Here is a 16,765-nt window from a genome sequence, read left to right on the forward strand (position 1 = left end):
ATGATACTGTTTCAACTGGAATACTTAGATATTTAAAAACTTGGCATATAATCAACCCTGATGATAAAGTGATTTCTGAATGTGTCCCCTGTACACACTCAATGGTCTGGGATTTAAGGGATGAGGTAGGAGAAAGAGGACGCAGAGCAGGAGGAGAGGCAATCAGAAGGAACAAGCACAGAGAAACATGCAGGATGGGAGCTGGCATATGGGGTGTGGGAAAACAGACAAGGAAGAAACCAGAGCAGATGTTATATGGAGTCAAGGCAACACATATTCCGAGGCACTGGAGTATTTTAATTATGCCTACACTCATACTTCTTTTCAGCTGTTGGTTATTTGGGTAGAATTCTTTTTACCCAGAGGTTATTTCAGTCTTGATGTCTCTTGGGGATTTCAGGTAAATGGTCTGTGAGAATACTAAAGGAACTCCCAACCCTGCTGCCCACCCTAACGTGGATTCCCTGCCAGCTTCCCCGTTACTGAGGCTTGAACTTCGGGCACACTCAATGCAAATGTCATTTTCATCACCCTTTAGGCAAACGGCTTGTTTACTCCCAACTGTCAGTTAGCTGCAGTTGATGACCTGAAAGAAAATGAGTGCAGTGTTAGGGTTTATGCAAGCAAGGACCAGAGATGATACCTTGGAATGATGAAGAACCATTTTGGGGCTCTTAACAGTTTGGTGTTTTGGGCTACAGTGAGGCAATAGAGAAATGATCCCTTGTAAAATAGCAAGTGGTAAGGGCCCTGCAGTCTAGACCATGCATGAGATAACAGCCTGTGATTTCAAGTGGGTGGAAGTTGCTTGAGGAAAAATGGCTTTGGAAAGTTACTTCATCCTGTCTTTCCTTATTGTGTTTTATCTGGGAGCACAGGAATATTCATCCTCAGCAGCATAACTCTGGGAGACAACTAGCAAATGTATATTATGTTGCAGAAATAATGATTTCTTCTACAATACCAAAGAATACTTTTTTTTAATTAAAAAAAAATGGCACATTTGTGACCAGAGAGCTGGGTGGATTGCATATTCTGCCAAGGTGAGACAAACCTCAGGAAGAGATGCAAAGAGGTCCAGGGAGGTCTGACATGGCCACCCATCTATCTAAAGGTTTACACTCAGCCTGGGATCAAAAATGTGCCATGGGGGCACAAAATGTGCCAAAATGGTGACATAAGACTCTGTGGGGTCTCCCACAGAATCTTTGACAAATAGCACACAATTGGCAGAGCCATCCTCCCCAGAACTCCAGAAAACACTTGAAGAGTTGCAGTAACTGGGCAAGTTCCAAATCAAGGTACTGCAGCTTTAAAAAAGAGTAAGAAAAAAAGGATAGGTCAAGTCTACTTAAAATTTAGGCCTAAGAGTCACCCCCAAGAGAGCCTCTTTTGTTGCTCAGATGTGGCCTCTGTCTCCAGCCAACACAACGAGCAGTCTCACCACCCTACCCCTCTCTGCGTGGGACATGACTCCCAGGGGTGTGGACCTTCCTGGCAACGTGGGACAGAGATCTTGGAATGAGCGGAGACTCAGCATCAAGGGATTGAGAAAAACCCTAGAATGTGCTGAGACTTAGCATCAAGGGATTGAGAAAACCTTCTTGACCAAAAGGGGGAAGAGGGAAATGAGACAAAGTGTCAATGGCTGAGAGATTCCAAACAGAGTCAAGAGGTTATCTTGGAGGTTATTCTTATGCATCAAGTAGATATCACCTTGTTATCCAAGATGTAATGGAGAGGCTGGAGGGAACTGCCTGAAAATGTAGAGCTGTGTTCCAGTAGCCATGTTTCTTGAGGATGATTGTATAATGATATAGCTTTCACAATGTGACTGTGTGATTGTGAAAACCTTGTGTCTGATGCTCCTTTTATCTACCTTGTCAACAAAGGAGTAGAACATATGGAATAAAAATAAATAATAGGGGGAACAAATGCTAAAATAAATTTAGTTTGAAATGCTAGTGATCAATGAAAGCAAGGGATAAGGGGTATGGTAGGTATAATCTTTTTTTTTTTCTTTCCTGTGTTCGTTTTATTTCTTTTTCTATTGTCTTTTTATTTCTCTTTCTGAATTAATGCAAATGTTCTAAGAAATGATGATATGCAACTAAGTGATGATATTGTGAATTACTGATTATGTATGTTTTATTTTGTTTCTTTATTTTTTAATTAATAAATAAATTTTTAAAAAAAGAGTAAGAGAAGCTCAGGGCACCTTTTCTGGCCCTTTCCCCACCCCCTCCTCAGTGCACTATAGAGCCATCTGCACTCCTGTTGTGGATCCCTGGGCCTGTTCTGGAAACAGCAGATACTTTGCACATAACTGCGGTGCCTGTATCAGTGCCCATCTATCGAGTGGTAGACTGAAAGACTGAACCAGGAAACTCCTCTCAGGCTCCCCATCACAGAACTTGCTCTCAGGGCAGAAACAGCTTGCAGACAGCTAAAAGTGTTTAAAACAATTAAGTCAAAGTGGCCGGGGACAAAATATTTCCTGTTTTTAGCATACAATAGAGCAGGCTGGAGGGGAAGAAATTCTATTTCATAGGGCACAGAGGGACATTCAAAGTCTTGTAAAGAGAGAAATTCCTAAAGCCACAAGCAAGCACAAGCCCAGGACAAGATGTGGGGTCAGAAAAGGCAGAGAGGACACAGCACTGCACATTTAACTTAGGGTAATCTTCTTGATAGGAAGGCTAAGTCTGAAGGAGAGCACCAGTCAGAACAGAGCAAATACGTCAAGACTGTGAAAGGTGTTTTTTTTTCCATGGTTTATTTGTTTTGTTAGCTCCTGGTACTCAAAGAATCTCTGTCATATCACTATCTAGATACAAACTTAAGGAACAGAGAAAGGTTAGGGACTAAATTCCAGAGTAAACACTTTAAATATTAACATGCGTGTAACGAAAGATAACAAGACAAACACACAAAAAATTAATGATGGTCCATCCAAAGGAACAAGATAGAAGTCCAAAAACTATCAATGAAGAAGACCAGACTGTGGACAAACCAAAACAAAATTAAAAAAAAAAAAAAAGTCCTCAGCATGCTCAAGGAGATAAAGGAACACACAGAGAAAGAACTAAAGGATATCTGGAAAACAATGAAAGAACACTATGAGAATCTTAATAGAGAGATAGAAAATTTTAAAAGGAACAAACAGAAATACTGGAGTTGAAGCCACAATAACTGAAATGAAAAATTTCTTGGAGCTTATCAACAATAGATTGGAGCTGGCAGAAGAAAGAATCAGTGAATTCAAAGACAAAACAATTGAAATGAGTCAGCTGAGGAACAGAAAGAAAAAGGATAGAGAAAAAGTGAACAGAGCCTACAAGACTTGTGGGACACCATCAAGCATAACGATACATGCATTATAGTAGTCCCAGAAGGAGAAAAGAGAAAGGAGCAGGAGCATATTCAAAGATGTAATGAAAGAAAACGTCCTAATTTAATGAAATATGTGTCTGTGCACATTCAAGAAATCCAATGAATCCCAAACAAGAAATATTTGAAAAGAACCACACCCAGACATATAGTAGTCAAACTGTTTCTTTCCAAGGACAAGGAGAGAGTTCTGAAAGCTGCAAGAGAAAAAGCAACATATATGTACAAGGGAGGCCCCAAATATTAAGATCCAATTTCTCATCAGAAACCATGAAGGCAAGAGGCAGTGGAATGCAATATTTAAAGTGCGCAAAGAAAACAGTTGCCAACCAAGAATTTTATATCCAGGGATGCTGTCTTTTGAAAGGGAGGGAGAGATTGACACTCCCAGATAAACAAAAGCTGAGTAAGGTCATAACCACCAGACTTGCCTTACAAGCAATGCTTAAGGGAGTTCTTCAAACTCAAAAGAAAGGACACTAGACAGTGAATCAAAGCAGCCTAGAGAAATAAAGACCTCCACTAAAGCTAACCATGTGGGTAATTACAATGCCAGTACCATTGTATGTTTTAATATGTAACTCCACTTTTTACTTTTAATAGATTCTGGATACAAATGCGTAAAAAGTAATGACATATTATGGTTAAGAACATATAATGTGTAAAGACATACTTTCTAACAAGTACAACAAAAAGGTGGGGGGACACAGACATATAGGAACAGTGTATGTGTATGCAACTGAAGCTAAGTTGGTATCAAATCAAATGTGATTGTTATAGATTTGAGAATTTAACCCATGGTAATTGAACAAAAAATATGGAAAATGTATACATTTTTTTTGTATATAAATGAGAAGGGACTCAAAATGGTACAATACTAAAATAAAATCAAATAAGTGTGGAAGTGTGCCTTAAAGGAAGAATTGAGGGACAGAAGAGGTATAAGACTTACAGAGACCAAATAGCAAAACAGCAGAAGAAAGTTGTGCCTTATCGGTAATGACTTTAAATGTATATGGAGTAAATTCTCCAGTCAAAAGGCAGAGATTACAGATTGGATAAAAAAAAGCATGACCTGACTATACGTTGTTTACAAGAGACTCATCTTAAATTCGAAGACATAAGTAGGTTGAAAGTGAATACTTTACATGTCATCAGGGGCTGGGGTGGGGTTCAGGAATGGGGAGTTAATAATTAATTAAAAGTTTTTATTACAAAGTTTCTATTTGGGATTGTGAGTAAGTTTTGGTAATAGATGGTGGCAATGATAGCACAACATTGTATATGTAATTATCTCCCCTGAGTTATATGTTTGAATCTGTTTAAAAGGACAAAGTTTAGGTTGCATATATTTTACTAGATAAATTTTTAAAAATAACCATAGGATTGTACTACAGAAACAGTGAACCCTAATATAAACTATGGGCTGTAGTTAATAGTACAATTATAATAACGTTGTTTCATCAGTTGTAACAAAGGCATACACTAATACAAAGCTATGTGTATGAAGGGAGTATATGGGAAGCCTATTTTCTGCATGATTTTTTCTAGCCCTACAACTTCTCTAATAAAAAAATTAACTTAAAAGGATTAAAAAATTAAAACATTTAAAAAACAAATTAGAAGAATTGGGGCAGAAATGATCTGTCAGACCTGTGGAATGCTAAATTTCTTTGCATTAAGACAAATTTTTTTTTAATTTATTTTTATTTATGGTACATAACTACATACAAACACAAACATTCTTTCATTAAGAGTAAATTTTAAAAGACAGTGATCACCTCTCTGCTTCTGTATCATAAGGCTTGTTGCAGTGGTAAGGGAGTGGGGGAAAATGCATCATTTTGCCCTAATCCAGTATTCCCAAGACTCACCCAGTTCCAACTGTGTAGGCCCCTTTCTCCAGTTCCATACAACATCCGAGAAAGCCTGTAGTGTCCTACGCACTGGGCAGTGAGGGACTCGATGACTGAAACATTATTAATACAATTTAGATTCTTAAATTTCCCAAAATTTCTATCAGAAAATGTTCTTTAGGAACTGTGCCTTTAAAGATTCTTGGTATGTAAGGTAAGACCTCCAAGTAATAGAGGAATAGAGAGAGAAAGAGGGAGTGGCAGGGAGCCAGGGAGCTGAGAAGCCAGGCTCCTCAGCAAAGTTTTCTAAAGTCATGAAAGACACAAGTGAGTTTTCAGTTAGAAACCCTTGAAGTGTGGGCTTCATATGCAATATGCATGCAGGCTGGCTACATAATGTACAGGACCCACTGCAACAGGAAAATGTGGGGCCTCTTTTCAAAAAATAGAAATAAGCACCATTAATGAAGGGTACTAAAATATAAAGCTCTTCTCCTTTCTTCTGATGTCTCTTTTTCCACTAGTCATGGTGTTTTGTTTTGCTTTTTTATTTGCTATTTAATGTAGTTCTAAGATAAATTAAAATTGTTAATTATTAGCATGAATTTTTACTTTTATATCTTTATATTGCCCAATGCCAGTTTTAAATGCAAATATAAGAGCATTTAACCATTTTGCAGAATCACTGAAAGTACACAATTTGTATTTCTAACTTGTCTTAGCATATGCATTTCATTCTTGCCAGAACAGTTGAAATATTGCACAAAGCTCACTCAGCTGTTTTTGTATCACTTAATATTCTACCAACATTCTACCAACTTTCTTTACCTTGAGTTTACTGATGAGTAAGGAAGAACTGAAAGGAAAAGAAACTATGAGTTGCCTTAGCTTTCCCTTTCTTTCTGTGGTTGGCTAATACCAGAAGGTAATACGAGTAAGAAGGTTTTCTATTGCTGCTAAAATAAATTACTATTAACTTAGTGAACATTGCAAGTTTATTTTCTTATTGTTCTGGAGGTCAGCAGTGCTAAAAGCAAAGTATAGGCAGGGCTGCAATCCTCCCAGAGGCTTTAGGGGAAAATCTGTTCCCTTACCTTTTCCAGCTTTGGGTGGCGGCCAGCATGCCTTCCTCCGTTTTTGAGGCCAACAACATGACATCTTCAGTCTCTGTCCCTCTGCCTCTCTCTCTCTCTCTCCCTCCCTCTCTCCCTCCATTTCTCTCACCTCTGCTTCCATTGTCACATCTCTTTCACTCTGACTCTCCTGCCTCCCTCTTATAAAGACTCCAGGGCTATCCATTGGGCCCTCATGGATCCCCACCAATAATCTCCTTGTCCCAAAACCCTTAACTTAATCACACCTTCAAAATCCCTTTTACATGTAAGGAAATATAGTCACAGGTTCTGGGGGTCAGGATGTGGATGTCTTTGGGGGGCATTTTTCAGCCTATCACAGATAAGGTTCTTTGAGTCATGTGTTTTTTTATTTTGTTTTGTTTTGAATGCCAATGGCTTTTTACTGTGTTCAAAGCAAGTTCTAGTTCAAATGGAAAGCACTGCCCTGCAGGTTTATCAGCACCCCCACTTACTCGGTAGCAGATGTAACACACTTACCTTGTGCTCACTTTGAGTCTTACTGAGCCCACACACATTGTGGGTTCCCTGGAATTCTGTGTTCTTGAGGCATCACAAACCCAATATACAGATGGGGTGGTAAGGAACAGAAAGGATATGCATATTGCATGTATCTCCTTTATTCAAACACATCTTAAGGATGATACTTAAATCTAAAACTTAGTGCTTATTCAGCACAGTCGGTGAGAATGTGTGCATACAAAAGCTTTAAAATTCAACATGGTAGGTCTCAAGACCATGTGATTCTGTGCCGAATGCTCCACGAGGGCAGGGACTGTTTGGCTCACCAATGACCTAAAGTCCTACCACAGTGCCAGGGGCATAGTTGTCACTCAGTGAAGGTTTATTGAATGAAGTAATGGACAAATGTATTACTTAGAATGATAATGGAGATTAGAAACAGGCAATATGACAAAACAATGAACATGCAGGAGGCACCCTGACCGAGACCTGCAAACCTGTTATTTGAATTCTACAAGCTCCTAAGAGTGGTCTGGCCACCTGATGTGCTTTTTGTCTGAGGATTTGTGATTGGGTTGATGGGTTCTTCTGAAATATTTGATGAATTGTCCCTTTCTAAGAATAAAGCATACATGCATTTGATGTAGATGAGAGAAATTTGCTCTTCATCCACTCTTTTCCTTGCTTGGTTGACAACACAAGTAAAGGGGGAATGGGTTTAATTTTAGGAACAGATCAGAAAGGATCAATTGATTGGTTGATTGGTTGGTTGATTTAAATTCTGCAGGTCACTAAATGAGGAAGATATGGAATCTTTTTCTCTGCAGTCCTTTGAAAATAAGCCAGATGCCCAGCAATCCATTTTTCAAGCTTAGGAATGCACCTTATGATACATCTGCTTTACATGTAGGCTTTGGTTCTGGAGCTCTCTGTACCTTGTCCTTTTGAAAATACAATGATAAGAAGGAGGGCCTTTCGCTTTACTATTTAGGCATGTCTTCAAGTTGAACTTGACTTTCAAAGACCATTGAGAGAGGGGAAATCCCAGACGGCTACCCTCTTATGAGGACACCAGCTCCTTGAGCCTTCCTAGTCAGCATGATTCCATCTCATCAGGCTGTCCTTTGTATTCTTCTAGTCTTCTGACTGTGGGGCAACTTCCTTCCTCATTAGCTGAATTCACAATACTTCACAGTATAGTCTCAGGACTCAGAGGTTTTATAAAGAGCAAATCAGTGTTTTTAAAAATACGTTTTTACTTAATCATAACATACATACAAATTATAAGAACATAGTTCAATGAATTGTTAGAAAGTAAATTCAGAAACTTAGCCACATACAGGTCAAGAAACACAACATTGCCACCTCCCCAAAAGCCTCCTTATACACAAACTCTATCATTACCCCTACTCTCCTTCCCAAGCACAGCCACCGTCCTGATTTCCAAAATCATAGATTTGTTTTGCCTGTTCATATAAATAAAGTTCCAGTATGTACTCTTTAAAAAAAAAATCTTTAAATTCGAAATACTTTCAAACTTACAAGACTGTTATAAAAATAATACAAGCCACCTACAGAGAAAATCCAACATAGTCCTACCCAGCCCCAATACCCAGATCCACCAATTTTAACATTGCACTGCATTTGCCACATCTTTCTATCTACCTACCTATCATCTTTCTATCTCTCCATTTTCTGAATACTTGAGTGTGGTTTGCATATATAATGAACACTTAATACTGCCATGTGCATTTCCTAAGAACAAGAATACTCATTTATATAACCACCTTAAGTACAGTTATCAAGTTAAAGAAATGTAATATTGATATAAAACTTATGGTCCAGGGTGGGCCATGGTGGCTCAGCAGGCAAGAATGCTCGCCTGCCATGCCAGAAGACCCGGGTTCAATTCCCCGTGCCTGCCCATGTAAAAAATAAAAAACTTATGGTCCATATTCCAATTTTTTCATATGTCCTAATAATATCCCATTTGAGCCTTTTCTCTTCCCTTGCTAGATCCCATCAAAGATCATGTATTGCATTTATCATTGTCTCTTTAGTTGCTCTTTTTATTGAAATTGTGGGAGCATGCATACAACATAAACTTTCCTATCTCAACCATTCCCAAACATACCATTCCGTGGGATTAATCACATTCAAAATATTTTGGTACTCTCACCACCTTCCAGTACTAAAACATTCCCATCTCCTCAAACAGAAACCCTATACTCATTATACGTTAACTTCCCATTCCCTCTGCCCCTGCCTCAGGCAGCCTCTACTCTAATTTCTGTCTCTGCACATATATATTTGCTGATACTTTCTTTGTAGTTACCATGGGGCTTAAATTTAACATACTAAATCTGTAACAATCTCATTTACTCTAATACCAACTTAACTTTAGTAGTATACACAATGTTCCTATATCCCTACATCCCTCACCTTTAAGTAGTTCTTGTCACAGATTACCTATTTATACATTATAAACTCAAAACCACTGATTTATCTTTACATTTTATGCTTTTGTCTTCTAGGTCCTGCAGGAAATAAAAAGTGGAGTTGCAAACCAAAAATGTAATAGTACTGACATTTGTATTTACCCATGTCGTTTCTCTGACCAGAGATCTTTATTTATTCATGTAACTTCAGTCTGCTGTCTATTGTCCTTTCCTTTCAACCTACAGAACTCTCGTTAGCATCTCCTGAAGGCTGGTCTGGTGGTGACAAACACAATCAGCTTTTGTTAATCTGGAGATGTCTTTATCGCTCCTAATTTTCAAAGACAGTTTTGCCAGATGTAGAATTCTTCGTTGACAATTTTTTGCTTTCCCATAGGTTCCTCAGGCTCTGTTAACTTTTCTTCATTCTTGCTTCTTTCGTCTCCTAGGTGAATGATTTCAATTGTCTTATCTACAAATTCTCTTCTGCCAGTTCCAATCTGCTGTTAAACCCCTCTAGGGAATTTTAGATTTCTGTTACTATGGAGATCTGCTCTGTTTGATACTTTTCATAATTGCCATCTCTCTGTTGATCATCAGTTTGGGTTTTTCTGTCATTTTCCTAATTTACTTTAGTTCTTTGTCCTTGTTTTCCGTTAGCCCTTTGAGCATCTTTAGGACCATTTTTTTTTAAAGTTCTTTGTCTGGTATGTCCCAGACAACTCACATTGATGAATTCTAATGCTTTAATCTTTTCCTTTGCCTGGGCCATCACTTCCTGTTTCTTTGTATGATTTGTAACTTTTTTTTTTTTTACATGGGCAGGCGCTGGGAATCGAAACCAGGTCTCTGGCATGGCAGGCGAGAACTCTGCCTGATGAGCCACGTGGCTCACCTAATTTGTAACTCTTTTTGAAACCTGGACATTTTGACATTTTGTGTTATCACTGGCATTCAGACTCTGAGGCTTCTAAGCTTATATTCAGCTGATATTATGACAGAACTTTCCTTGGTTACCAAGGCTAATTTAAAAAAAGAAGAGGAGAGAGGAGGAAGAAGAGGAAAATCTCTTCCACATTTTGCAGATTGACCTGTACAAGTACTGTCCTTCAGGGCTTATCTATATAATAAGTTTAGAGAATAACTCCAAGCTCAACATGAGAGGTCTCCAGATCTTTTCTGTGCATGTATCTTATCTTAGGCATTCCTCCATTTACATGGATCCAAAAGTCCTCTCTTCCTTAGGAAACAGTTTTCTTGCAGTTTGGGCACTGCACTGTGTATCCTGTAGCCAGCAATTCCTTGCTCTAGGCAGCCCAACTTGACTGCTGTCCCACAGTGTTCTTTAAGAGACCTCTGTGAACTGCCTTCCACATGCGAGGGCAAGTTCAGTGATGGCAAGTCCCCACATGGCACGTCCCTCACACCCACCAGTAGACAGATGGGGCCAGTATGTGTGTGAGGGTTACTCTGCTCCCTCCGAAACTGAGACAAAGTATCCACACTGGGAGAATGGATCAGCTCCATGCTGATCTCATGAAGGGTAGAGAAGGGGCCAGCCAGGGCACCACAAAACCCTGCCACTCTTAAGCAGCTGTTTTTTTTATTCAGCCCTCACCCTGTTATTGCAGTCCTGTGACAGTTTTCTGGAGCTTTGACAAGAGGTTTCTGCCAGTTCTTGCTTGTCAGTCAAAGCTATGGGGAAACAGAGCCCTGAAGCATCTTAACCAATCCTGAACATTCTTTTGGGTCTGATTTATTTAGTTCAGCATTATGGTTGTAAGATGTACTCAGGTTGTTATAGGAAGCAGGTGCTGGTGGATATTCATTGATGTACAGATTTTCATTGTATGATTATACTATAATTTATGTATAATTTCTACAATTAGTGGAACATTTGAATTGTTTACGATTTTGGCTATTATGAACATTCTAGTACACCTCTTTTGGTACAAGTGTACTCATTACTGTTGAGTAGAAACTTAGGAGTGGAATTGCTATGTGATGGAGGATGGATATATTCAATTTTAGTAGATAATGCCCAAATATTTTTCCACAGTAGCCATCCCAAGTCCCATTCCCAACATGAGGCACATCATTGACAGCACTTGATATTGTCAGGCTGTTTAATGTTAGCCATTAGAGCTACGCAGTGGTGTCTTGTTATGGCTATACTCAACGTTTCTCTATTTCTTAGGAGGTTGAGCATCTTTAGAAATGTTTAATGACTATTTAGATATCTTTCTTGATGTGCCTGTTCAAGTACTTTACCAGCTTTTCTATAGTTTGTCTACCTATTTATTGATTTATTTGTAGGAGTTCTTGCTGCTTTCTGGAGATTTTATGTCTTGCACATATCTTCTCCAACTCTGTGGCTTGCATTTTAACAATTTGTGGTGGCAATTGATGAACATAATTTCTTAATTTTAATGTATTCCAATTATCTAACCTTGTGCCAGTATCACAATGTTATAAAGAACTTGTTTTATAGTAAATCCTGAAATTTTGTAGTGTACGTCCTCTAGCTTTCTTCTTCTTCAAGATTGCCTTGTCTATTCTTAGCCCTTTTCATTTCATAAATTTTAGCATCAGTTTTTCAATGTCTTAGATTTTTTTAATTAGGATTGCATTAAATCTATACAGTTCAATTTGGACAGAATTGACAACAATTTTGAGTCTTTCATTACGTGAATATGGAATATCCCTCCATTTGTTTAGGTCTTTTTTGTTTAGCAGTATTTTGGGCCTTTCCATCTAGAAGTCTTGTACTTCTTCTGTTAGGTTTATTCCCAAGTGTTTGATGTTTGCTAATGCTATTGTAAATGCCACCCTTTTTAATTTTTGTTTTATGTTTATTGCTAGTACATAGAAATGCAGTTGAGATTTTATATTGACCTTTGCAATGTCCTTGATAAACCTTGTGTATTAATTTTAATGGCTTATGTATAGATTCTTTGGATTTAGTTGTGACATGCAGTCATATATCTGTGAATGCTAGCAGTTGTATTTCTTCTGTTCCAGTCCTTATTTCACTTTCCTCCATTTCACTTTCTTCTGTTCTACACCGGCTCTGTAATTTTGACCTAATGAGTTTATTCCCTCTTTCCTTCCAGATGAGGCAGAAGCACATATTGACTATGAAGATAATTTCCCTGATGACAGATCTGCTTCATTCAGGGAGCTCATGAAGGATTCCAGGTCAGAAGCAGAGGAGGACAGGGCTCAGCGAGAAGCCCCTGAGGAGGCTACAAAGCAGAACCGCCTGGTCTCTGTTTCCGTGCACAGAGAAAAAGTAGCCCAAGATAGAGCCTTTGTTCCAACCACGAGCTTGCCCAGTGCTGGGAGCAGTGTCCCCATAGACTTGCCAGGATCCCAGCTTAATCAGAAGTACTTATTCTGGTTTCCTGCTGAGACTCTCCACAAGCCTGAGTTGGAAAGGGAGATGGATGATGATACCAAAAAACAGGTTCCAACTGGAGACAACTACAGTGTCATGAAATTGGGCTCAGGTGAACCTGAAACCAAAGTGATCTATAGCAGCACCGACGGTCCCTTAGGGCCATTTGTGGGCAGGAATGACAGCAAGGAAGGGAATCCAGTGGTGAGCAGCAACGACGAGTCCTGGTTAGATGGCTACCCTGTGACTGATGGAGCTTGGAGAAAGACAGAGGTGGAAGAGGAGGAAGATGGGGAGAAAGGAGATGGGTCAGTAGGATTTGATGAAAGCATTCTAGTTACCCCTGAACAGCCCATTCTTGTTGAAATCAAGCAGCCCAGGGGTACCATTCTCACACCAAGCAAGCACATTGCCCATAGTTCTGTTATTCCATCTCAAGCACTGGATGTGGAGGCTTTGGCTCTCAGACCCATGAATGAGTCTGAGACTGAAGGTCCAAGCAGGGGGGATGATGAATTTATGAAATACCAGTCAACTGTGCCTTGGAGATTTGCCACAGAGAAAGCTCCCTTGGCCACCTTACTCTATGAACCCCCCAACTCTACCCTGGAGACAGTAACCACTGCTGTCCAGCAGATGCCTAACCACATCCCCTCAACTATCATGGCAGCCACCCAGCCTCCATTGGGCACCAGTACTCCTGAGGTCCAGGATAGCTTCCCATACCTGCTGTCTGAGGACTTCTTGGGACAAGAAGGCCCTGGCCCTGGTGCCAATGAGCCTCATCCTCCAACCTTGGAGCCGTGTGTGGGGGACGAGTGTCCTAGCTTCAGCAGAGGCCCCGTGATCGCCACCATTGTCACCGTCCTATGCCTGCTGCTGCTCCTGGCAGGTGTGGGGGCCGTATGGGGCTACCGCAAGTGCCAGCACAAGAGCTCTGTGTATAAGCTAAACGTTGGCCAGCGGCAGGCTCGGCACTACCACCAGCAGATTGAGATGGAGAAGGTCTAACCATCTTCAGTGTAGGCTTTTCCAGAGCCACTTGAGAGGAAAAAATTACTGTGACACATCACACTGATAATTCACCTAGAGTATGAAACAGGTGGAATGGGGCTCATCCTTTCTTCTCAGGTCTTTGTTTTATAGACTGAGAAGTGTCTCTGGAGGCACATGGCAGGACAGGAAGGCTTGGGTAGCATCATACCCACCAATGTCTCCTCAGTCGTTCTGCCCTGGAATTTATTGCACTAACCCCAGACCTGTGCTTGGGCCCTCATTCCAATGTGAGGTCAAAAATCACCTCTTGCTTCATCATACTATTGTCTTCTTTTCCTTTATAAATAAAGAAAATCACCAACTCTGCCCTAATGTTTTGGAAATAAGTGATAAATGGAGCATTTGAGAGCACTGCTATTTAAGACATAGATATTTAAATGTTGAGAGTGGGATACAGAAGAATAAAGGGTTATTCCTTTTAAAATTGTGATGTTGCTGAGGGCAAATGAGCCAAGGACCAGGATACAGTCCAGGAGCTTTGAGGTTTCTTTTAAATCGTTTGTGGAAATTAGAGAGAAATTAAGATTGATATTTTGTTGGGGTTGAAAGTGGGAGGTGAAGTGTGAAGGGACTCACATCAACATGTGTTCCCTCAATTCTATGGAACAGCCCATCGTTTTTTAAAAACAGGTTTAGCTTTGTACCAATATGCACGATTTCCTCCCGGAACAAGTGGCCTAGTTGTCCTTGACCAGTCTGTGCTTGGGAATGTCTTGAAGTTTTTGCCAGGACTAACAAAACTCAGTCCTTGGTTTCCTCTCTCAGGATTAATGATTTCTCTGAACCAGTAAGAGGGAATGACATGGGAGAAAAAAGTTTTTTAAGAGGGCCAAAGACTAGAATATCAAGTATGGGTACCACTTGATGAAGAAGTAGAGAATTAAAAAGGGCTATGAAATCATCTGTGCTGTCCTATTCCTTGCTCGAGCGTGGAGATTGTGAGCTCTGTGGAAACAGCGTCCATCCTGATTATTGTGCGTTCTAGTTTGCTGGCCCCCAGAATGTAATGTACCAGAATCGGAATGGCTTTTAAAAAGGGGAATTTAATAAGTTGCTAGTTTACAGTTCTACAGCTGAGAAAATGTCCCAAAAAAACAAATCTATAGAAATGTCCAATCTAAGGCATCCAGGGAAAAAAATACCTTGGTTCAAGAAGGCCGATGATGTTCAGTGTTTCTCTCTCCACTGGGAAGGTATATGGTGAACATGGCATCATCTGCTAGCTTTCTCTCCTGGCTTCTTGTTTCATGAAGCTCTCCTGGGGGCATTCTCCTTCATCTCCAAAGGTCCTGGATGGTGGATTCTCTGCTTCTTGTGGCTATGTCATTCTCTGCTCTCTCAGAATCTCGTGGCTTTCTCTCATGCTGTTCTCTAGCTTTTTAAACCAATCAAGACCCAACTGGAATGTGTGAAGGCACATCTCCACCTCATCAAGTTTATTACCCACACTTGATTGAATCACATTTCCATGGATATAAGCTAATTAAAGTTTCCAACATACAGTACTGAATAGGGATTAGAAGAAACTGTTGCTCCCACAAGGTCGATTAGGATTAAAACATGGCTTTTCTAGGGTACATAAACCTTTTCAAACCAGCACATTGTGCAACCCATTTCTTAGCATCTGGATGGCCTTTTGGTGGCTCAGCAAAATATTGTCTGTGACAGTGGTCCTTAGAGTGTGATCCCCAGACCAGCAGCATCAGTATCACCGGGGAACTTGGAGATGCAGATTTTCAAATCCTACTCCAGATCCATGAAGCAGAAATCCTAGTGGTGGGGCCCAGCAAGTTGTGTTTTAACGAAGGCTTGGGTGATTCTGACACGCACACTCACGTTTAAAAATCCTTGGTGTGTGATAGCATCAGTAGTGAACTTGAGGCAAGCTGGAGCCCTGGAAGCACAGAAGATGAATAACCCCTGTGGTTTGTCTTACAAGGATGTCAGGCCTCGGTTCCTGCAGCAGAGGCAGCATTTAAAGTTGCCAAAATGCCATCTCCAACAGTAGTCTCCCATGTGATGGCACAGAAAGCAAACATTTCAGATTTTTCTAATATGAATCCCCTTCCTAGAAATAGTTTTCAATGGTAAAAAATAATGAAGAATACATTCTTGTCAAGACCCCATGGGAGTCTAAGTGTTTTTCTGTGGTTGATAGAAATCTTGATCTTTTTTACAATTGAAGAATTGTTGATGTCTTACCTAAGGAAAAAAATAATTTTTTTGCAACATGTTTTCTACCCTGCCATTTCTTTTCAGTGCAAGCTTTGGAAAAATATGGCTAGGTAGCTATAAAGACAGTACGGCATAATAAAAGTCCCCAGGCCTCATTAATAGGTAAAATGAAGGCCTGAAGATACCAACTGGAATATCTGTGTGTCAGGTGAAAGCTGGAACGATAGGAATGAAATGCTTTCTGCATGTAGCCAAAGCAAAACACAATAGAATAAAAGTCATAGGCTATATATATTTATAAATTAGATTCTTTTCTAATCTATTCCAAGATAATTTTTCTATTTTTAACTGTTTAAAGTAACCCATCTCAAGTTTGGGATTGTATTAATCAATGAATATTATTTAATAACCCGAGAACATTGGATTTACACCAATCACATAAATAGATGATAGTAATACAAACATATTAATAAATTACCAACATATGAATACATGTAAATGTATTATTGTGTAGGCATGGACTGCAAAATAAACACAAACATCAGTTTTAAGTTTTTATTGGTTGATGTCATCTAAATTAATATAGACTCTTAAAATGCATGTAAAAAGGGAATGATTTAGAAACACTGTAAACCTAAAATGTATCTCATTATGCATGCTCCGAGACTGGTAAATGTTTAATACCCATGAAATTTGCAGGGGATGGGTGAAGTGGTTCCATTGACACAAAGCTTCTGATCATTATATTTAAAATAAATCATTTCCAAAAATAATTGTTGGTTGTTTTTATTTCTGGGTTACATTATCCTGGTCTTAAAAGGGGGGTGGGACAGGAATTCTCTAGTAATCTAAAAAAAT

The 16,765-nt window shown here is 39.6% G+C and overlaps 1 protein-coding gene across 1 annotated transcript in view; it reads left to right on the forward strand.

Annotated features, from left to right (window-relative positions):
• The window catches only part of SUSD5 (sushi domain containing 5), an 89,484-nt gene extending 72,819 nt beyond the window's left edge, over positions 1 to 16,665 (forward strand). The window contains exon 5 of the mRNA XM_077130400.1: positions 12,393 to 16,665. Coding sequence (XP_076986515.1) covers positions 12,393 to 13,687 — 1,295 coding nt within the window. The 3' untranslated portion in view covers positions 13,688 to 16,665. The remainder of the gene's footprint in view (positions 1 to 12,392) is intronic.
• Positions 16,666 to 16,765: the final 100 nt, after the last annotated feature.

This window comes from Tamandua tetradactyla, chromosome 15 (assembly GCF_023851605.1).
Source record: "Tamandua tetradactyla isolate mTamTet1 chromosome 15, mTamTet1.pri, whole genome shotgun sequence".
In the NCBI taxonomy this organism is placed as follows: Eukaryota; Metazoa; Chordata; class Mammalia; order Pilosa; family Myrmecophagidae; genus Tamandua; species Tamandua tetradactyla.